Source organism: Pteropus medius, unplaced genomic scaffold (genome assembly GCF_902729225.1).
Source record: "Pteropus medius unplaced genomic scaffold, Ma_sr-lr_union100, whole genome shotgun sequence".
Lineage (NCBI taxonomy): Eukaryota > Metazoa > Chordata > Mammalia > Chiroptera > Pteropodidae > Pteropus > Pteropus medius.
In genome coordinates this window covers 17774978-17798453 of record NW_024340849.1, presented here as the reverse complement: position 1 = coordinate 17798453, position 23476 = coordinate 17774978, and the positions used below count along the sequence as shown (strand labels likewise).

The 23476-nt window shown below is 39.8% G+C and overlaps 2 protein-coding genes across 5 annotated transcripts in view; one reads left to right on the top strand and one right to left on the bottom strand.

Moving 5' to 3' along the window:
• Positions 1-2076: 2076 nt before the first annotated feature.
• Positions 2077-19734, bottom strand: LOC120585153 (mucin-19-like). Of its 3 annotated transcripts, none has more exons than XM_039841412.1 (2): positions 19290-19734; positions 2077-2519 (listed from the first exon to the last, which is right to left on the bottom strand). In XM_039841412.1, exons 1-2 carry the CDS (start codon positions 19709-19711, stop codon positions 2399-2401), a joined length of 543 nt encoding a protein of 180 aa, XP_039697346.1. In that variant the 5' UTR covers positions 19712-19734; the 3' UTR covers positions 2077-2398. The 3 variants fall into 3 exon arrangements, with proteins under 3 accessions (XP_039697346.1, XP_039697361.1, XP_039697356.1); XM_039841427.1 differs by lacking the exon at positions 2077-2519 and adding an exon at positions 2526-6352; XM_039841422.1 differs by lacking the exon at positions 2077-2519 and adding an exon at positions 12097-13444.
• SMAD4 (SMAD family member 4) overlaps positions 19587-23476 on the top strand; it is a 51762-nt gene continuing 47872 nt past the window's right edge. For both annotated transcript variants that reach the window (XR_005648250.1, XM_039841381.1), the window contains exon 1: positions 19587-19724. The gene's annotated coding sequence lies outside the window, so the exon portion shown is untranslated. The remainder of the gene's footprint in view (positions 19725-23476) is intronic.

Below are 23476 nucleotides of genomic sequence, written 5' to 3'. Positions count from 1 at the left end.
TATTCTTGAAATATATTAAAGAAGACTCAAATACATGTAACAGTATACCATATTAATAAGTGGAAAATTTAGTACTGGAAAGATGCCATTTATTTTAAAATTTATCTAGTTTCAATTTCAATCCCAATCAAAAGGTCTTTAGGTTTGTATGTGGGTATATATGAGGAAATTGATAAGCTATTTCAAATATTTAATGGACATGCAAATAGACAAGAATAGTCAGGAAAAATCATGGAAGAAGAAAATTAGAAGACTTCACTACCAGATAACAAGACTTATTGTAAAACTGCAGTTATTAAGACAATGTGATATTGTTGTAAGGAAGACAAACAAATCAATGGAGTAGATAAAGTTCAGGGAAAAAAAAAACAAACCCAGAAATATATAGTACTTTATAACTAATATGAAATCCCCATGCAATGGAGAAAGGATTGTCTTTTCAATAAATCGAGGGTCAATCAGATGTCCATAATGAAAAATAATTACCTCGACTTGTATCTTAATACACCAGAATCAATTTCAGAAAGATTTTATATGTAAATGTGAAGATAATATAGAATAACTCCTTGACTTGGAATAGGGGAAGATTTCTTAAATAGAATACAAGCACTAACAATACAGGAGAAGATTGTTAAATTGAACATTGAAATTCTACTCATAGAAGATATTCTCAAAGAGTGAAAAGGCAAATCACAGAGTGGTAAAACATATTTGCAATACTAATCCTAGCTGACAAAGGATTTGGATCTAGACTTCAACAGTAGTTATCTGTTACTGCATAATAAATTACCACAAAACATTGGGATTTATTCTCTTACAGTTTTGGTAAGTCAAGACTCTGGACACAGCTTAACTAGGAGCTTCTGGCTCTAGATCTCTCATGAGGTTGTAGTCAAGCTGCCAGGCTTGAGCTGTGGATTCATTTAAAGACTCAGCTGAGGGAGTCTCCTTTCAAGCTTCTCACATAGTTGTTGGCAGACCTTGGTCCTTTGTCACATGGGCCTCTCAATCGGGCTGTCTCATGATATGGCAGCTGGTTTCTCACAGGGCGAGCAAGATAAAGTGAGCACTCAAGACAGAAGCCACAGTCTTTCTATAACTTAACCTCAAAAGTGGCATCTCATTACTTCTTCCATATTTCATTCATTAAGAAGTGAATCAGTAAGTCTGGCTCACACTCAAGAGAAAGGGATTACACAAGGGCATAAATACCAGGAGGCAGGGGTGATTGCAGTGGCTGTCTTAGAGGCTGACCTTAGAATGCACTTTAAAAACTTTTAAAAGTCTTAACCTAGGTGAGGATTATATGGGTATGTTTACAGTGTGAAAATAATCAAACTATTTAGTTGTGATTTAAGTATTTTTCTGTATATAGGTTATAAATCAATGAAAAATTGGCTTAAGAACATTTTTGAGTTATACGTCAATTATATTGCTGGGGGAAAAAGAATATTTTCGATGAAAAATTCTAGGCAGAATTCTAAAGATTCATATTTCATGATTATTCAATCAAGCACCAATCTAGGTACCGCTGTGAATGGATTTCACAAATATGATTAAAGTCCTAAGTCAGTTGACCTTAAGATATGGAAGTCATCTGGGCGGACCTGACCCAATCAGGAGTGCAGTTTGAAAGCAGAGAATTTTCTCTGGCCAGTAGTAGAAGGATAAGTTAGAGAGGTGTGAAGCATGAGAAGAATGTGACAGTCCATTGCTAGCTTTGAAGATGGTGGAGGTCACATTCAAGGACCCGAGAGTAGCCTCTAGTTGCCAAGAGAGATGCCCAGCCAACAAGCCAGCTAGAAAACATTTATTTCGGTCCTATAACTGTAGGAAACTTTATTCTGCCAACAACACCAATGAAACATGTTCTTCCCCAGAGCCCAGCCCTTGTAAAGCTTTTATTTTGGACTTATGAGACCCTAAGCAGAAAACTCAGTCAACAACCACTGACTTCTCAACTACAAAATGGTGAGATAATAAATGGGTGTTGTTTTAAGCTGTTAATTTTGTGGTATTTTGTTATGCGGCAATAGAAAACTAATACAATCATGATGTAATGAAAAAAAAACAGTTTTATTGAGATATAATTCACATGTCACACAATTCACTCATTAAAGTATACAATTCAGTGGCTTACAGCAAATGCATAAAGTTGTACAACCATCTCCACAATCAATTTTAGAACATTTTCATCATCTTGGAAAGAAATCCTTTACTCTTTATCTATCACACCTCAGTTTCCCGTCTCCCGAGACCTAGGCAACCATCAATCCACCCTCCCTCTTTATGGATTTGCCTATTCTGGGAATTTCATGTAAATGGAATCATATAGTTTTTTGTGTCTGGCTTCTTGCACTTGGCATGATGTTTCAAGGTTTATTCATGCATCAGAACTTCATTCCTTTTTATGGCTGAGTAATGAATATTCCACTCTATGGATATTCCATACCTTGTTTAGCCATTCATCCGTTGATGTATCAGGATTGACCTTTTTTTTTTTTTTTGGTAACTGTGGCCTAAAAAACAAAACAAAGCAAAACAAAACCACATAATGTAATTTTACCCTCTTAACAATTTTTAAGTGTGTTAGTATACTGTTAACTATATGTACATTATTGTACAACAGATCTCTACAACTTATTCATCTTGCATGACTGTAACTCTTTATTGAATGACATCTCCCCATTTCCCCCTCTCCAGCCCCTAGCAACCACCAATTACTATATAATTTTTGTCATACAATTTGGACATAGTTCAAAAATTGGCTAGTATTAGTATTAGAAAACCATTTTCATTCACACTTACTTATTTATAAAACAAAATTCTCAGTGCTCGCATCTATAAAAATGAAAAATAGAGATAGCATGGATATTGAACTTGGTCAACATCAAGTAATATTTATTGACGGACACAGAATTAATTGTTAAAAAAAGAAAAATCACCTATCTTTTTTAAGAAATATATTTCCAATAAAATTTACATTGTATATTAGTAATTTGTATTTAGGTTATTTTGATCAATTATAACTATTTATAATTTTAATGATAGTTTAACTATAAGAAATTTTGTAACCCTTGACTCTTGTGGTCACAAGAAATAAAATTTTTCAAAAAATATTCATATTTTATTGTAGAAAAATATGATATGGTGACCAATAAAAGATGCTGAAGCTTAAGAATACAGTAGTCCCCCCTTATCTGCGTCTTGCTCTCTGTGGTTTCAGTTATCTGTGGTCAACCTCATTCAACTGCAGTCCAAAAATATTAAATGGAAAATTCAGAAATCAACAATTCCTAAATTTTAAATTGTACACCATTCTGAGTAGCATGATGAAATCTCACGTTGTCCCGCTCCACCTCCCCAAGGATGTGACTCATCCATTTGTCCAGTATCTCCACTCTGTATAGGCTCCTCATCCGTTATTCACCCAGTAGCCATCTCTGTTATCACATTATCTGTGGAGGTATCTCAGTGCTTGTGTTCAAATAACCCTTATTTTATTAATAATGGCCCCAAAGCCATTCATGTAACTTATATCATTATAATTGTTCTATTTCATTACTAGTTATTACTAATCTCTTGCCGTACCTAATTTATAAATTAAATTTTATTACAGGTATGTTTGTATGTATAGGCAAAAACATAGTATATATATATAGGGTTTGGTACTATTCACGGTTTCAGGCATCTGTTGAGGGTCTTGAGACATGTTACCCATTGATAAGGAGGGACTAGAGTAATATTAATAAAGGGAAGTAAAATGGAAAACCAGCACAAGGAGATAAAAGAATTATGAAAAATTTCATCAGGAGGACCACTGGTATAGAGGTGAGAGCACAGACTCTCAAGTAAGACTGAATGTGATCTTGGGTAAATTATTTCATCTCTTGTATGCCTCGGTTTCTTCATCTACAAATCTGGAATAGTAATTATTCATAGTATTGCTATGAATAAATTGTTATAGAGATTAATGATTTAACATACATTAACATTTAGAACTGAAAGCGCTCTATACAAGTTAGATATGATCATTATTAAACCTCAAATTGGAGCCTAGGTTGTTCCCTCATCATTTAGATGTGCTTTAACTCCCATGGAGTTTTGGAATGCCCTCAGAGTGCTCCAGAGAGTGGGTAGGGAATGCCAGCTTGCAGAGGGTTGGGCCAGGGCACATTGCTTTCCATTTATTTTAAAGCCACTAGCCACATGTACTATGGAGCACTTGAAATGTGACTAGTCCAAACCAAAATATGCTATAAGTGGAAAATATCAACAGGATTTCAGAAAGTATGAAAAGAAAAATTTAAATATTTCAATTGTTTTTTTATATTGATTATATGTTGATGTGATATTTTGGACATATTAAATTAAATAAAAATATTAAGATTAATCTCATCTGTCTCTGTTTACTATTTTTCATGTGGCTACTAGGCAATTAAAAATTACATATGTGGCTTACATTGTACTTCAATTGGACAGTGCTGCTTTAGACAGTCTGTCTCAATGTCAGCAGTCAGATGATGCTTTAGAAATATAATTCAGGTCATATCTCTGCTCTGCTCAAAACTCTCCAATAATACCGTGTCTCACTCAAAGAGTAAAAGACAAAATTCTGACCACAGTCTACCAGGTCCTATGTGATTAGCCCTACCCACTGCCATCCCCAATCTCTCTGGTCTAGGGTGGGATCCAGAGTTTGCTGAACCTAAAGCTTACACCATGGGCAAAGGGAGGGAAGGGGAAGAGGGTATAGGTCCTTGCTAAGAAAAAGACTACAAATTATGAATATAAAATCAGGTACAGAATTGAATGTTAATTTAGAATGAGAAAATAAATCACAACAATTTAATGCAGGTCCCTTTCTTCTGATATCTCTTCAGGCAATTTACCTGACATGTTTATGTAGAAATGCTTCCAGACTGTGTGGCCTGGCTCCACCACCCCACCTAGAACTCGCCACAACTCCTGAAATTCCTCTCAAGAACAGCAGTTCAGGCAGGTGCTATTGGCTTTGTGGTAAATCCTCTGCTCCGACCCCATCTCCTATCATCTCCCCACTCCTTCCGCCTCCTTGCTGTTCCATACCAAGCTCCTGCCCACCATAGGGCTTTTCCACTTACTGTTTCCTGAGCTTGAAACATTCCATCCTTAGCTATTCACAGAGCTCACCCTCTCATTTCCTTCAGGTCTCTGCTTAAATGTCATCTCATCAGAGCCGCTTGGCCTGACTATCCTGTAAAACCCCAAACCCCCTCTCCTGTACTTCCTATTCTCCTTAACCTGCTTGAATCGTCTCCGTAACACTTATTACCAGCTGACATAGTATGTATTTATTTGCGTATTCATTTGTTGATTATCTGCCTCCTTCTTTTAAAATGGAAAATTCAGGAGGACAGGGATGTTGTTTTGTTTCTGACAGGTATACCCAGCATCTAGAACAGTGTTTGGCCCTTAATAGACACTCATAGAATATTTGTTGAATGAATGAATGAATATAAACTGAATGACAGGGAAGCCCTACCATTTTTTAACATAGAATCAATTCTTTAAGGAAATAATTCACTCTGGACCCTCAGCCCATATCCTCAGTCTTCATTATTTAAGACCTACTAGGTGTGTGGTAGCCATTTTTTTTTTGACTACCTGGCATAACTCCACATCATCCTCTCCTCAGTCCCACACTAGGCTTCTTCTTGGTAGCCCACCTCCCAGCCCCCAGGGATAAGCCACATTCTAGGCTTGGATAATGGGAGTGCTCCAGAGTGATCGGCCAGAGATGTGATTGTGGCTGAGGGCCAACTGGGGTTTTCCTCAAGATGGTTTTCACTGGAGCTGGGGATGAAGAAGTAGCCCCTTGACTGTTGTGTCACATCGATTGACAAGAAGTCTGTAAATTAAGGGCTCTGGGGGAATGTGTTTTCCCCAGGCAGAGGCAGAAATGGATTGAAAGAAAGGCAGCTCCAGCAGCACGGAGCCCTGGGCCAGTCTCCAGAGTTCCTCTGACTCCTGCAGCTCTTGCTCTTCCTCTTTCTTCAATCCAGGAACCCCCCCAGTTTCCTTCCAATGCATTTCTTTCTGCTTTAAATGCCAGCTGAGCTCCTGCCATTCACCTTTCAACCTCTTCGTAGGTGCTGGGCTGGTCACTGAGGACGCGATGATGACTTGGACAATATCCTTCACCTCACGGAGCTTATGGCCTCCAGGGAAAGACGAGGAGGGAAAATGACTTGCAATGTAGCGTGACCATACGTAATGGTCACAAGCTATGTAGAATCAAGCCTCTGACACATCTCTCAAGGCATTGGTCAGCTTCTTTAAGTTCTTAAGATGATTTTATGTTCAAAGCAACCTAGGTATCAAAAATAATATTGCCCATGATCAAAGCAATAAATACCAACTGACCACCTACTATGTGTAAGGCTCAGCATAAGTGCTGTATACAGACCTATAGAACATTCTAAGAGGGGTAGGTGTGCTTCTAAAAAACAATGAATAAATGGCAAATATAAAGCAAGTCATAGGGGCAGTCTATTCCTATCTGTGTCTTTCTAGAAGAGCACTTTAGCATGGTAGCTAAGAGCTTTGGCATCCCAGCTCTGTCACTAGCAATGTGACCTTGGGCCGTCACTTAATCTCTGTGAGAGTCAGTGTCCTCCTCTATAAACTGGATAATATAATAGTATTTATTTCACGGGATTATTACATTGGTTGGTATGAGTAAAATACTTAGAATAGTGCTGGGCACATAGTAGGTCCTCAATAAATGTTAGCAAACAATATTGTGCCTAAATTATATAGATTATAAGCTCTTCAAAAGCAGGAGGCCTTGCCTTCTTTGTAGCTGAGCTAACATGTAGAGACCACTCTAGATTTTTCTACTTGCTTGGCTCAGTGGTATTAATTTATTAGCAGATGCAGGCATTGTCTCGCTTGCTCGTTTCTCCATCTGCTCTAAATTTAGTACTAAATAAAGACAGCTGTGGGGGTGGAGGAGGTTTTAGAGATCTCTGATCCAAACTCATTGGGTTCTTGTTTTGTTCGAAAGCTGTAATCCAGAGGGAGTTTAGAAGCATCTGCTGAAGACCATTTTTAGGCATTTTTGCAAAAATTTGTAGCATCTATTTACATTTTTATGTACATCCATACTTTGAATCTTCAATCATTTGCATATAGTAATATCCTAACTGATGTTCCAAAATTGATACTACTCTATATATGAACCTACATAATTCCTAACTTCCTGGGAATTATGGATATTAAACAGATTGATTTATAAAAACCAATTCACCTTTTTCAATTGTGATAAGTGTAGTAATCACAATCCTACAGTCTCAGGTTTGAATAAATGTCCTTGCTCAAAAGTCACCTCCTCAGACAGCCTTCCCTAGCACCCCATCTAAAATAGTACTCCACTCCTTCTCCAAATCTAATCACTCTCTATGATTTTATTTTAAAATAGCAGTAATCACTATTCAATATTATATTATTCCTTTGGCTCCATGTTTATTATCTGTATCACCCACTAGAATGTAAGCTCTTTAAAGATAAGGAATTTGACTCATACACCACTATACCTCCATCTAAGGCAGTGCCTGGCAAACGGCACACAAATTTTTGTTGGATAATAAAATTTTCATTTTACCCTCAGGGAAAAAAATATGTAAACAAGTGTGATGATACCTACTTTTACAGGCGAAGTAACTAAAGCTGAGAAAGAGTCATTAACTTGCCCAGGAACACACAGCGATGGAGCCAGGGTTTGAACACTTGTTCCTTTGACTCCAAAGCCCATCCATAATTTCTACCTGTACGCTACTGTCTCCTAATGAAGTAGGGTGTAAACATCCCAAACAGCAGGAAGTCAAGGATGAGATCAGCTGGGATGGAGTCGTTGGTAGAAGGAGGGCTGGGCCTCATAATGGGATGAGAGAGATTTGGAAAGGTGGAGGCAGAAGGGAGGGCAAACCTTGGGCCTGGGCCTGACTGTCCACAGTGGCCTTCTCCTTGGCCGAAGAATCAATTCTAATTTGCTCCTGAGGGAGCAGTGATGATGGAGGGCAGGCTGTAGGGGAGGGCAGCAGAGTCTGCGGTCCTGGGCCTTTGGGTCAAACCCTCCAGTAAAGAGCCTTTGTGGACTATGATTAGGACCTGAGTCAGAGCCAGAATTCTAACTAACCCATGTAGCCTCAGGCAAGTTCAGAGGAACTCCCGGTTATCTGTGTGCTGGGGCGGGCAGACAGGTGTCCATGCTGGAGAGGGCCTTCAGAGCCAGGGCATCTTCCTTACAGAGTATCAGTGTTATTTTTAAGTCAGGTAGGAGCTGACCCGAAAACTAGCCTCCCTAAAATGGAGAAGGGAGAGAAATAGCTACTACCACGGTGGCCTCAGGGGCCTGGGGCCATAAGGGTGTTGAGTTCTCATTTCCTTGCATGCATAGATGCCCAGGTACTCAAGCCTTGGAGGAGTCTCCTTTGGCCTCAGAGAAGGCTGTGGCCCCAATACATTTTAGAAGCAGATTTTACAGAGCTTCTCCAACAGGTCACAGGGTCACTAAGCAGGGCTGGCCTGCGAGCTGTAAGCATTGTCACAGGCAAGGAGGGAGTACCGAGGGCAGGAAGTGTTGGGAGAGTTAAAAGGCAGCAGCTGGGTGCAGCTTGTCAGAAGTGCCAGGGAAGTGAAAGTCAGGGAAAGGAAAGGGGAAGAAGCAAAAGCCGAGAGGCAGCAGCAGTCACTGGGAGGAAGGGAAAGAAAAATCTCAGAGCTGCAAGTGTTTAGAAAGCCTCGGAGAGGTGAAGTCTCTACTGGCCACATTTTCTTGGAGGGGAACCGAAAAGGCTGAATCTTGGAACCAGCTAGCCTTATCTTTCACACGGCTGGTTCCTGAGAAGTAGGTTTGAGGTATGTGCTGCTCAAATGCTCACAGCATCCTTCTTTAAATACCTCATTTCCAACTCTAAAAAGTAGCACTTGAATATCCTTAAATCTTAAAAGCAAAAACAACAACAAAACAAACAAACACTAGCGACTTTAATTTTGGTTCAAGGTAAAGTGAATTATTTCCCTCAAGGTCTTCCAAGAAAAATGCTTAAAAACAAGAAAAGATTTGGGTGAAGTTAAGGTAATATTATTTTCCCCTGCAGAGTCAAAAGCTAAGAACTCTTCATACAAATATTATTATAAGATTTTTTTTTATCACTAAAATGATGTCACAGCACAAACGCTAATTCTATCTTTTTTAAAAAACGTCTGTGTTGTTTGCTTTTAGTGAAATCATTTCTAGCACTCCCTGCCTGCAATGTTCTCTCTTTTGCCTGTGACACTGAGTGAGACTATTAGATGCCAAGTTCACTTGTTGGATTAAAAACTCTTTAGATTTAAGGCTGATTTGGAATCTCCTGGGGGGGTGGGGGAGAGAAAGACTGGGTAAATTATAAAACTCTTTCCGTAATATTCATTACCATTCAATTCCTCACTCTAAAGTATGGTACCCAGTAGACTCACTGCATGCTTATTAAATGAAAAGATGTTTGAAAAAAAGAAAGCTGAGCATCTCATTGAAAAGCATATGAAGTGTGTAGAATCACAACTGTGCACAGTCTCTTAAATCATTTAGTGTTCCTTTCCATTATTCCTTTTCCCCCAAAATTTGAATTTTAGGTCCTAGCTGTCTAGGGCCTTGCCTTTGGAACTCCTGTCCAGGGACCCACAGTATCAGCTTCATCTGGGAGCTTGTTAGAAATGTAGATTGTCTGGCCCCACCTTGGATCCACTGAATCAGAATCTGTATTTTAACAAGATCCCCAAGTGGTTTGTGTCAGGTTAAAGCTGAAGAAATACTGCTCTAATACACGAGAGCCACTTCCTTTTTGAGACACCTAGGTAGAACGCCATCCTAGGCCCTGGCCTCAGTTTATAGCTATTTGGGTGGCAGGGCACCTCCACACCAAACTATATAGAGGGCTGGAGGCAACAGAGGGTTCAAATTCCAGCTCTTCGGCTAAAGGAACTCCATCACATTGACAAGTGATTAAAACATTTTTTAGATTTAATTTCACAGAAAGATCACGAGAATAGTTCAAAGAACTTCTGTATACCCTTTACACAGATTCACCAATTATTAACATTTTGCCACATATGCTTTCACATTTTCTCTCTCTATCTATATGTTGTTATTTTTCGGAACAATTGGAGGGTTAGTTGCATACATTAGTATGCTTTTCCCTTAACACTTCGGCATGCACTTCCTAAGAACAAGGACATTGTCTTCCATCCCCACAACAGCAGGGCCAGATCCAGGGGGAGGCAAGCAAGGCCTGAGAGTGAGCGGACCTGAGAGGGCATCCTTAAATTTTGCATCCTAGGAGCCTTGCTCTTTGCACTCTAGTTCTGGCTCTGCACACTACAGGTATCAAAATCAGGATCTACCATTGATTCAATACTATTATCTAATCTATTGTCCATATTTCGATTTGTCAATTGTCCCAATAATGACCTTTATAGCAATTTCTTCCCATACCCAATTCAGGATCATGCATAGCATTTAACTGTCATAGCTATTGAATTTTCTTCAATCTGGAACAGTTCTTCAGTCTTTCTTTGTCTTTCAAGACATTAACATTTTTGAAAAATATAAGCCAGTTCTTTTATAAAAAGTCCCTCAATATGGGGATAAATTATTCTTAATCTCTTGATGGTTCCAGTTTCACCACCTATAGATTGAGAATAATTTCTGCTTCGTGTTGAATCAAATAAATTAAGACATGTAATAAACTTGATATATGTGTAGGGAGATTAAAAAGTAGTTAACACTGATTAGGTGCTTGTCGGTACCATGCTAAGGGCTTTACGTGCATTATCTCATTGATTCCCCCTTCCATTTCACAGATGAAGAAACAGAGACTTAGAATAATTTGTCCAAGGTCCCATAGCTAGTAAGGAGTGAAATGGGCACCCAAACCAAATCAGTCTAAACCAATAACTTCCAAGGACTATTTGCTTAGTAATCATTGCTAGTAATGCTTACTGAAAATGTAGATTTTTAAGATAAAACTTACATAACATAAAATTCACCATTTTAACCATTTTATTTTCCACCAGCTTAAATGAAATATAATTGACATGTAACATTGTATAAGTTTAAGATGTGTACACCTTATATATCTGTCCCCCATGCATATAGTGCAAAACGACTACCATTATAAGGTTAGTTAATGCATGCATCACCTCACATAATTACACTTTCTTTTATGGTGAGAACACTTAAGATCTATTTTCTTAGCAACTTTCGAGTATATAACATAGTATTGTTAACTATAATTATCGTGCTACACATTAGATCTCCAGAATTTATTCATCTCATAACTGGAAATTTGTACCCTTTGACCAACATCTTCCCATTTATCCCACCCCCCAGCCCCTAGCAACCATCGGTTTGTTTCTATGGGTTTTAACCATTTTAAAGTATACAGTTAAGTGTCTTTTCATATATTTACGATGTTGTACAACCATTAGCACCATCTACTTCCAAAACATATCCATCTCATCCAAAGGAAACCCCGCATCTCCCAATCCCCCTTTCTCTTATCTCCGGACAACCATTAATCTACTTTCTGTTTCTGTGGATTTATATATACACATAATGGAATATATAACGAACTGAACAATAATAAAAAGGAACTAACTACTGATACACACAATAACTCAATACTGTAAGATTCTATTGTGGTTTTCCAGGAAATTCTAGAAAAACCAAAACCTTAGCAACAGGAAGTATGTCAGCAGTTGCCTGGGGCCAGGAGCATGGGGATGGGGATTGACTGCCAAGGCTCACAAGGGAAATTTTGGGAGTGATAGAAGTGTTCTAAAGCTTGATTGTGGTGCTGGTTGCACAATGTATACATTTACTCAAACCCATCTAACTCTGTCCTTAAAAAGTTTATAAATGTAAATTATACCTCAACCAAAACTGTAAAAACAACACCCCAAACTTATCTGTCTCCCAATGCAGTTCAAATCATCAGCATGTCTTCCTTCATAGTTGGGCCCCAAAGCTATTTTCGCAGCCTTATCTCCCTCTTCTCTCCTCCACGCATTCATTCAACAAACATTCTCTGACACTTGCTGTGTGCAAGGCCCAGTGTGAGGCACTTGGAGAAAGTGAGGAAAGAGAATCTCTGTCCTCAGAGAACTCATTGCTCAGTCTGGGAGCAGAAAGGACACCAACCCTGACAAATACTGTGGATCCCAGAGGATCAGTGAGTCTTAAAGGAGAGGAATAAGGATACATTTTTCCAGTCACGCTGAATTTCAAGTTAGAATCATTTCAATTTAATTTTTTTGAATAGGTAATACATTTACATGGTTCAAAAATAAAAGAAATTATACAGTGAAAAATTTCCCCCCACCCATCCCCCATCTGCTCAGTTCCCATTCCACCCCATACAACTATAATTGTTATAAATATATATTATCTGTCCTCCTTTTTTAAAAGAAAACATAGCATAATATACACATAGTTCTGGATCTCACTTTGTCATCTGGCAGTAACCTCTGAGATTTTTCCATATATGTATAGGGAAGAATTTCACTCTGTTTTACAGTTACATATTGTTCTATTGTATGGATGTGTCATAATTTATTTATCCAATCTCCTTGGTAAACATTTGAGTTATTTCCAACAGTGTGTTATGGTAAAAAATGCTGTAATGTGTAACCTCTTATAAGTCGTGTTTATGTTTTGTTTTGTATATGGCAAGTATCTATGGCTACATATTGAATTTTTTTTTTCCCCCATTCCACAAATACTTCAACCACTTTCATATCTCTAGGCTGTTTTCTCTGCCTTGAAAGTCCCCACTGAATCCTTTTCTACTGGCAAACTCTTGCTTTATCTCAAGATCTAGCTCAACTGCTACTTTCTTGTGAAGCCTTCTGAATTCTCTCAGGCAAGATTAGGTGTGTCTTTCTCTTTTCTCTCACAGTATTCCATTCTCACATCATCAGAATTGTCTTTTAACACTTCACTCTTTCCCCACTAAGGTACCCAAGGGCATGTGCTAGCTTAGGTTTACCTCTGACCCCCTTAATACTTGGCACCTATATTGAGTAAAATGTTCATTGCGTGAATGGTAAGGACTGACAAAGGGGTGTTGTATTGCTCCTGTCCCTCACTTTCAGCTGCCCCCTAGCTTCTGTTAATACTTAGAAGCCTGCCGCCAGACAAAGGTGGGCTGTAATTTCCCTTCCCCTCCCACCTAATTCCTTCCTGCCTGTCTCCACCCCTTTACTCCCTTGGGATCCTGTCCACAGCTGCCCTTGTGGCCCTTGCTGGATCTGGCATGGATAGCAGCTATTATAGCTTTTTAGAAAATAATTAAGTTAAATAGAGCATTAGCTCCACCCATCTTCTCTTCTCATCTTCGCATCAAGTCTTTGGCCTTCTCTGAAATTAAAAGAACAAATCACTCAATAGTCAAATGCACATCAATTACCCTCAAGCATAACTTCCTACACTTTAAGCCAAAGGAGACGACAAAGTTTACTATGGTACTTTTCAGGAATGTGGGAAACACTATAATTTTCAAGGGAAGCTTGAATAATTTTTAAAAACATTGGGTTAATCCTAAAATGTCATGATGGTAATGTGTGCCTGGAGCTGTCAATTGCTAGGTCATTTCCCTGTTAATATTATTCCATTTCTTCCTAGCTGGGTGGTGCTAGAGGTGAGAGCTCTCTGTCTCCACCACTGGATGAAAAGGTTAAAGCTCTATATTTTTCTTGAGCCTGGGAAGCTGCAAGTCACAGGAAGTGGAACCATCAAAGAAAACAAAAGGGAAAGAAAACTTTCAAGCCTTAGGCTGCCCAGGTCAAAGATGGATATGGAAATTGAGATGTTTCCCTTGGAGTGCTTTGGGACTGTGGTCTTCCAGATTTCTTGCTTGCTTAACTCCTCAAAGAAATTTGAGAAACTGTTTCTTTTTGTACATTTAAAGGTCAAGATCTAAGTGGTTCATCTTAAGTTTTAATAATGGCAAAGCTTGTTATTTCTGGCATAAATATTGACATTTTAAAATAAGACTGTTACATTATTCTTTAAGTGTAACCAAGGGAATCAAGATACATAAACAAGCTTTTCTTTAAAAGAAATTTTACATCACTCTTTTTCTCCTTATCTTGCCCCTGAACATTTTAATAAAAGATTTTTAGGCTGAAAAGTTTTATTGACCAGCATATCATATTTCCTTACATAAAATTAAAAAAAATCTTTTGACTGAGTTTCTAAGTTTAAAAATCTCATCTTGATTTTATTATTGATACAATTTGGAATACCTAATTGATCTAAACAACATAAAATATTACAAATTTTGGTAAACTATTAATATTAAAGCCTAGAATACTTTCACTGGAATAAAATAGGATTCAGAGTCAACTCTATTCCTAGTTTTCATTTTTATGAATAGAAGCATGAAACACCTTGTTCATTCAACAAGTATTTATTGAGCACTTCCTCCTATGTGTGAATAGCTTCATTATGTACTTGGGATACATTAGTGAACACTACAGATAAATCCCTGCCCTCACGGAGCTTACATTCTAGAGGGGAGTGATAGGCAATAAGCTATAAACATAACACATAAGTAAATAATAGAGTATGTTAGAAAATAAGAGTTAGAAGTTAAGAGAAAAGAGAGCAGAGTAAGGGGAGTCTGGGGTATAAAGTGAGGGTTTAGAATGGGTTGTGATTTTAACAAGGTCAGGATGAGCCTCTGAGAAGGTGACATATGACTAAGGTAAGGCGAGGAGGATAGTAATGCAGATATCTGTGGGAAATGTGTACCAGGCAGAAGGAACAGCCAATGCAAAGGCCCTAACTTGGAAACATGGCTGGTATCTTCCAGGGTTAACGAAGTAGGTCACTAAGGCTGCAGCAGAGTCATCTAGGAGAATAACAAGAGATGAGATTAGAGAGCTAATGTTTGGGGGAGGGTGGTAGACTATTGTTAAGGACATAGACTTTTACTTTGAGTGAAATGAGGAGCCACTGCAAAGTTTTAAGCAGAAGAGTGATATGATTTCACAAGTTTTAGCAGGATGACCCAGCCTGTTATGTTAAGAATAGACTCTAAGGGGCAAGATTGAGAGTTGGGAGAGCTTTTAGAAGAGTAATCCAAGCACGAGATGATGGTGGCTCAGACCAGGGGGTAGCAGTAGATGTGGTGAGGGATACTCTGACTCCAGACTAGATGTGAGATGTAAAAGAAAGAGGGATGTCCAGCATGACTCCAGGGGTTTCAGTCTGAGAAACTTTAAGGATAGACTTGTCATCAGTAAGATAGAGAAGTTGGTAAGTTGAACAAGTTCGAGGAAGGATATTGTTCAGTTTGCGGCATGTTAAATTTGAGATGTGCAGTCGACCGCTGGGTATCAGAATCTGGAGTTCAAACGAGAGGTCTGAGCTGAAGATATAATATCATATATCTTAGTTGGTATCGAAGGTCAGGAGACTTGATGAGATCACCAATGAAAAGAGAAAAAAATCCAAGAAATGAGCCCTGGTCCATTACAAGGTTAAGAAGAGATGGAATCAACAAGGAAGAAATGGGGGCAAGGGAGAGAGGGACTAGTGAAAAAGGAGATAAATGAACAGGGTGCAGTAAAGAAAAAATAAGGTGAATCAAGTGATTAGCTGTGTCAGCTGTTACAGACAAGTCAATTATGATGAGAATTGAGATTAGATCATTGGATTTAGGCAATGTGAAGTTGTTGACCTTGACAAGAATAGTTTAAATATAGTGCTAAGGATGAAAGCAAGAATAGAATGAGTTTAAGAGAGGCTGAAGACCTAAAATATGCCACATATGTAATCCTGTGTGTTGTTATGATTTCGATTATATGTATGTAGTCTTATCACACCCATTGCATTCAGCATGTTTTTGAACTTTCTGTAAATTGTATCATATGGCATGTATTCTGCTGCTACAGAATGGGAGAAGTACAGTCAGAAAGTATAGAAAACTCTTAAAGGTTTTGTTACAAAAAGCAAAGAAATGGGGCAATGGGTGACAGTCAAAGAGGGTCAAAGAGAAGATTTTGTAGGACTGGAGAAATACAGCTACTTGTAAACTATGGGAGTGACCCGGTAGAGAGTGAAACACTGAAAATATAGAAGAGGGGGAATAATTGCTGGAGTGACAGTGAATGGTCTTGATTAGAAGGCATATATAATCAAATCAGGCAAGGCAAGACTGGGATCTATTGCTTTAGCAGAGGGACTAGCTTTAGCTTGGAGCATGGAAAATTCACCTTGTGCTGGAGTGGAAAGTGAAGAAGAGGTTACAGATGCTGGTATGTGGCTATGGGTAGATAAAGTGGTGGGATTCTGTGGAAGTTTTCATTTCACTGTTTCAATTTTTTCAGTGAAATAGGAAGCGAAGTTATTAACAGAATGAGGATGGGGGCACAGGAGAGGTGTAGGTTAGAGGACAGGAAAGGTATGAAAACCAGAAGAATGGAGGAGGGAAACAGGATTCATGGGCAGCACTAAAGGCCCACTTGAGGTTCCTAGTGATGAAATCAAAGTGAAATTAGTCAGTGCGATTGTGTTCTTCTCTAGCCACATTCAGAGGCATGGATCCTGGTGTGAAGAAGTAGAAAACTGGCTTGAATCAGGACTGTAGTTTAGCTCAGCAAGCATGACAAAGGGGGAGGAGAGTTAGGGGGGTTGAAAGTGTGTGCAAAGGAGTGATTGTAATGATTGGCCAGGGTAAGGATGGGAGAAAATAGATATGTAGGTTGAGGGATTGTTAGAATTAGAGCACTATAGGGAAATATGGAAGTATGAGGTGGTGTCCAGAGTGTGACATGTTTAAGTTGTGATTATGAAGAAGTTGCAGAGTTTGATAAGTTCCTGTGATTGTGCCCATGGAAGTGAGTGGCTGAATTAAGGTAGGACAAGAGCCTTGGAGGAGAAGTCAAGGAACTGAGAGGTCAGGATAATGGGAAGATCATTTAACCATATATTATAACAATCTAGGATTAAGACAGAAGTGGCATTGGAATGACTGGCCGGAACAAATGGTGAAAAAGGAAGAGGAATGAAAATAAGATGCGGGGTACTGGATAACAAGATTTAAAGCTGCAGGTTAACAGGGAGGAGAGAAGAGGATGGTCTGGAAGCAATGCTGAGGAGCAAGGAGGACACTTACCTCATCTTAAGGCACAATCTAAGGGGCTTATGGTTGAAAATACAGTTGCCACTACTTGAGTGGGGGAAAGGGAAGCACTGGACTGGGAGAAAGTCAGGTTTCCCTTAGCAAGAAGATGAAGGGAACCTGAAGAAAAGTTCTGAGGTTGAGCCTATAGGGGTTGTCATTTGGTTAATTAGAGGGTATGGTGGACAGACTCTAATGTGATCCTATATGATTCCCACCTCCTGCTGTTCAAACCTTTGTAGTCTCCTTTCCTTGATTGGGGTTGGGACTTGTGATTTGCTTCTGACCAATAAAGTATGGCGAAGGTGATGGGTTGTATGTGATTACACATATGAGTTTATGTTACATAAGGTTGTATTCAATGTCTTACTCTGAGACTTTCCTCTTTGCTGGCTTTGAAGAAGCCAGCTACCATATTGTAAGTTTCCTTATGGAGAGAGTCACATGCCAAAGAACTCAGGGAGCCAACCGCCAGCTAGGGACTAAGGCCCTGGGTCCTGCATCCTGCAGGGAACTAAATGCTGCCAAAACCCACATGAGTTTGGAAGCGGATCCTTTCCCTGACAGGCCTCATTTTGTGATCTCGCAGAGGACCTAGCTAAGCCATGCCTGGATTACTGACCCATAGAAACTGTGAGCCTATAAATTTGTGTTGTTTTAGGCTGCTGTGGTAATACTGTTATACACCAATAGATAACTGAAATAGAATGGAATGGAAAAAATTTAGTTATAGCAATGTTAATCAATTCTTTTAATTCCAACTGAGGTATAGTGCCTAAGAATCACTTAGATCTTCCTTCAATATTTTTGGTAATGAAGCATTAGAAATCACCTGACTTGCAAAAGAATCTATAACCCTTTAATTCGGATTGTTTACTTTCTCAGCACAGACACCAATCTCTGAAATGTTCCTTTGAACTGCCCTGGAGGTTTTTATGTCTTGGATTGAATCACCTTAGTACCAGGTGAAAGTTTTGACTTTTTTATCTAAGGTGGGAGAAGGGCAATTTTGAACAGGAACGCTGTGTCTTCAGGTGCTTTCTGAAGCTGAACAATTGTAGAAAATAGTGAATATAGCAGTGGAAGATCTGGAAATGAATTCCCTTAAAACTAGTCTTGGAAATTCCTCATGAACTCCAAGGATAAGAGAACACCAGTGAAACGAGAGTTTTAGAGGCTTTCTGGTAAAAGAGGGAAGAGCCCGAGCTGCTGTGATGACAAGGACCGCATGGAGTTAGGGGGTGGGGCACTGGGTGAAAGGTAGGAGGAGGACTAGAGAGTTTCTGGGCTCTATGACTTAAGAAATGAATTTAGAACTTTCTAATTAGTCTTGGTGAGACCTCCAGCGGAAGTATTTCCTGGTGGGTGAAAAACGTGTAATTTTCTGAAACTTTTTAAAAGAAATACATGCTACTTGTAAAATTTTCGACTAAAAGAAGTATACAGTCAAAAGCAGAGTTAATGCTTTTCTCTACGCAATAACCTAGTTAACAGGTGTGTCGTAGGCCTTCAAAGGTCCCTTTCAACTTTGACGTTCCGTCTAAATCTCTTCCAACAAGAAACCATTCACTTTTCGTAACACCTGGCGAGGCTCTCAAATGTGTGGGAGTCTCGTGAGTTTAAATACCTTTGAATCTAGTAATCCAGGGATGGAGGAAAGGGAAGAAAGCTGCAGTCAACGCCAGTTTCTTCCCAAAGTAAACCGCTAGCTGCCGAAGGCTAATTTTTGTGCCCACAAAGGTCCTCAAAAATAAGGTCTGGCTGATCGCTGTTTATAAACACTTGCTGGACGCCCACTATTCACCGAGCTCGCCTGCGCTGCTAGGGTACATTTTTGCAAAGGGAGGCTAACTTATCCTGCGACCATGCCCTCGAAGCAGCCTTTCCCCGCACCGCTGTGGGGCAGCGCCTCCCTGCAGCGCCGGATCGCAGGCCGGGACTCCGCGCAGTCCGCCGACTGGAGAGTCTCCGCGGGCGCCTGCGCAGAGCGACCCTCCCGTCACTTCGGGCGGGAGGCGGGGGCAGCCTGGAGAAAGGAAAGCTGCGGGGGGAAAAAGGGCCAAACCCTGAAATTACCCGGATGTGGTCTTCGCGCGCGCATGCTCAGTGTCCTCTCGACAAGTTGGCAGCAACACCTCGGCCCTGGGTCGTCGTCGCCGCTGCGGTAACGGAGCGGCTCGAGTGGCGGAGCCCGCGTTCGCGACCGCCTGCTCTCCTCGGGAGGCCTTTCCCTCTCTCCCCTCGGCTCCGTGGCCGCCTAGGGGACGGGAGCGGGTGAGGGGAGCCGGACGGCCCGCGAGAAAGGCCCCCCGCCGCGGGGCGGCCCGGGAGCTCGAGGCGGCCCGACCCGCGCGGGCAGCGGCGCGGCGCCGAGGAGGGGCGGCCCGGCCCGGACGCGTCGGGGCGGGGGCCGAGGAGCGCTCCGGGCCGCCGGGGGAGCGACGGGCCCGGCGCCCCCGCAGACTAGCCCCGGCGGGAGAGCGAACTCCCCTCGTCATCGCCCGAGCCCAGGTAACGCGCCATGTCCCCTCCCCTTTCCCCGGCCGAGCCCGCTCACCCCGCCCGCGGCCTCCCCGCCCCGGGGCGGGCTCCCGGCGGCGGCGGCGGCGGCGGCGGCGGGGAGCGCGCGGGAGGCAGGCGGTCCGCCCCGAGAGCGAGCGCGGTCGGCCGACGGGCCGCGCCGAGCCAGCTGCCCTAAGGCGGCACGGGCTAAGTCTCGGTGCCTCGCGTCCCTCGGGCTCTGGGGTCGGTCCTCGGGTCCCGAACTCCCTTAGCAGTTTGTGGCAGAATCAAGTTAAACTCGGGCAGGGACTCCTGCTGCGGCCAGCGCTCCTCTTTGTTGTTCTTGAGTCGTTTCGCTGTCCTCCCCGCCCGAGCGCCTAGGGGTCGGCTCGAGTGTATTGCCTTAGGTGTCTAAATGCAAGTTGTGAATGGTTTGTCTTAATTTCTTTTCTCAAGCAAATTTTTTGTTTTCTCTTTTTCTTATTTTCTCTTCCTGGTTGTGTCATTCTAATTTGTTTCTGGCTTTGATTTGTTTACTTACTTTTTGAGTATTGTGGCTGATGGCGGTATGCGGGAAACAATCTTAGCACCTAACTGACCACCCCCCCCCGCCCCTCATAAAAAAGCGAAAGACATAGTTTATTTTATTGCTAGGACTACAAATACTAGATGTGAAATTGCTGTAGGGTGGAGGGCGGTGGCTCCGTCACATGCCGCAAACTAGATTTTTAAAGATTTTCAAAGAAATGGGTGTGTTTCGTTAACTTGAAAGATTTCTTTGCGGGAATAGTTTTTAAAAAACCCTATAGAAGGTTGATAGCTATTTTCCCCCCGAAAACCCTAGTGAACTTTAAAAATGAATATGTTTATTTCTCATTAATTTATTTTGAATTTAGTTTCTTAATGCCTTTAGTTTTTGCACCAGAGTCTAAGGTGAAACTGCCGGTTATTTAGGAATAATAAATATAAGATAATGTGGAATTATTTTAATTACTTCGAATTGACTTTCTAAAGACATATAGTCTTGACTAATTTTTGTTAACAACCTTTGACTTTTGTCAGAATTAGCATCCTTTTAGTCTCAGCAGTTTGATTATTGGGGTGTTCACTACTTTTTGCTGGAAGAAACCGTCTAGTCTTAATAGAAAAAACAATATTGAAATACATGCTTTCATAAAGTGATTTGGAACATTGCTTTTGAATAATTTTTATTGTGAATTTCATAAATTGCCTTTGCCATGTTATACAGAGAATGTATTTCAACTGAAATACAGCGTATGAAGTTCTAGTGTGTAATTTTTCTTTTTCTGCCAAGGGTTTTTCTCTTTAGAAAGTTAGTACATGACATTTCACGCTGTAAATGATTGATAAAACTAACATTTAAAATTTGATTTCTTATTAATGTTTCTTCAATAATGTCATGGTTTTTGTTTTCTTTACTGAGTTCCTTACAGAACAAAAGTAATGCAGCAGGCCAAGCATTTAAGATTTGGAGTATCTTTAAGTCTTAAGGTGGTGATGAATTATGTAGGTTTAAATTGTAGGAGTTAAAGCTAAAAGCTTTCTAGACAAAGTTGATATATCGTTTTGTGAGTGTTAATAGAGGTGGCTTTTTCTTTGCTTTCCAGGTTTTTGGGAAGGTTGCTTTAAAGAGGTATTACATCTTAATTGTGTTATTTTTGAAATGGAGTGCATAAGTAGAAATTTCTCTGTTGAGCTAAGTGCCCTCATTTTAAATCTTGAGCTTAGGAAGAAAAAAGAAACTTCAAGTCCGTTTCAGAGTTAATGAAAATTTGTGCTGAGAAAGTCACTCTGAAATTTTTTGGAATAAGTTTTATATGGATCATTGACCTTTTCTGATGGCTTTGCTGCTTGGAGCAATTCTGCTTCTACCAGGAAGCAGCAAATCTTATTTAAAAACCTGTGCTTCACTTTCTTAAGCTACATTTTAGTTGAGCTATTTCTCCATTTGTGTGAATTCTTTTTTCTGCATTCTCCTTCAGATCCCTCTCCTACCAATGAGGGAGCAAGTGTAAAACTAATTTATGCTGCCCACACTCCTCTCCGGCTTGGAAGCTGTTTTTTTCTGAGTGAGCTGGTGTTATAGTAACATCATTAGACACTATTCTAATTAAGCTGCGAATTGCTGAGGCTTCTTGCAGGGCAGTTAACCCTACATGTTCTGCCTTGTTCATTATATTTAAAATATGTATTTAGTCTTGCCTAAAATTTTGCCTCTTTTGGTGAGAACATACATTATTTTTCTTATGCTTAAAATTTTCTTAGTTCTGTTTTGTTCCTCTCTAGCTCACACCTAACTTTTTTTCATTTTTCATTCATTGATTTTAGAGTGAATGGTTTTTTAAACATATGTGCTTTAGCCATTCAGTGCTCATTGTACACATTTGGATTTCCTTCCCCCCACCCCCAAGAAGATTGTGTAGTTAGGCAGTTTTTTGTTTGTTTTGTTTTGCTTAAGTGATGATTAAAGATGACTCTGAGGTAATGTTTAATCATGTATAAAACTAACCAGTTTCAATGATTTTATTATTTTCTACACTAAAAAAAGAGGTCACAGAATTTAATACTAGTTTGTTAAATTACCAAGTTTTGGACTTTTTTTTCAACAGTTGAAGATTCGATTGTTTTAAAAAGAGAAATCCAGTTGACACATGTTTCGATAGTCATTTGAGTGACTTTCAGTATGATACTGTTTGCATTATAACATGTCAAAATATGTGCTTGATAATGAGTCAGATTTAGAATTTTTGGATTTTTTTTTCTCATTCTAAAATGTGTAATTTTGGTGATAGGAAATGTGGCTGAATTTCAGTTTCTCGGGAACAAAGTATTTTAGGTATGTCACCTTGACACTATTAGGTGGTGTGATTGACATCCAGGAAAATTTAGTTTAACCATGAGAGTGGATAAAAATGGAGGGTAGTGCTTACCTATGTAAAACTGGGATAATAGGTGGTCAGAATCTTATAACTTAAGTCTTGATTATTTGCTACTGCAAATTATATCATTGCTAAGATAGAAAGCTACCAGAGACTGATTGTAAAGAATGTCTGTTGTTACATCTTAATTTCAAGTTGGTGATAATTGTAAATACCTTTAAGGTCAAGAACTATATTTTATTATTTACATTTTAAATGAGAATTATTTGCAGTTTGGAAGGCTTATAACTGTGTGGATTTCATCTTTTTATTGTTTTTTTTTACTCTCAAGGTTTAGGGCAGTGGTTCTCAACTTTGGCTGCACTTGGAAATCCTTTGGAGAAATTTACAAAACACTGATGGCTGGATCCCACCCCCAGAAATTGTGATTCAGTTGGCTTAGGGTACAGCCAGATTGGAGTTCTAAAGTGGTTGAGCTTATTTGGGTCTTCTTAACTTTTTTTTTTTCCACTTGTGTCTGTTTTATATTCTTTAATATGGTGATATACATATTCACAATGAAATCATCTCACATCTAACTTAATGGGCCCCTTGAAGGTATTGTCCCTTTTGTTTTGCTTCCAAGTCTGTCCCTTCATCTATCCTTCTCTCTCTTTTTTCCTCTTCATTTTTCAATTCGTTTGAACTGCCTGGTAGCAAGTTTTAGGACGCTATTATTTCCTATGATAAGTTGGTATATCATCACTATTCTAAATAGGAAGTTGATCTTTCAGAGTACTCTAAAATGCTTACTTGGGCTCCTTTTAGAGACTAAAGACTTTGTATAGATGCCAAAATTAGCATCTGAACTCTCAAGGGAAT

Coding starts and splice junctions, on each gene's coding strand:
- LOC120585153 (XM_039841412.1), bottom strand. CDS start 19,711: ATGACGAGGGGAGTTCGCTCTCCCGCCGGGGCTAGTCTGCGGGGGCGC. Junction 2,520..19,289: donor CGCGCGAAGACCACATCCGG/GTAATTTCAGGG, acceptor TTTGTTTTTTAG/GCCACAGTTACCAAAAAAAA.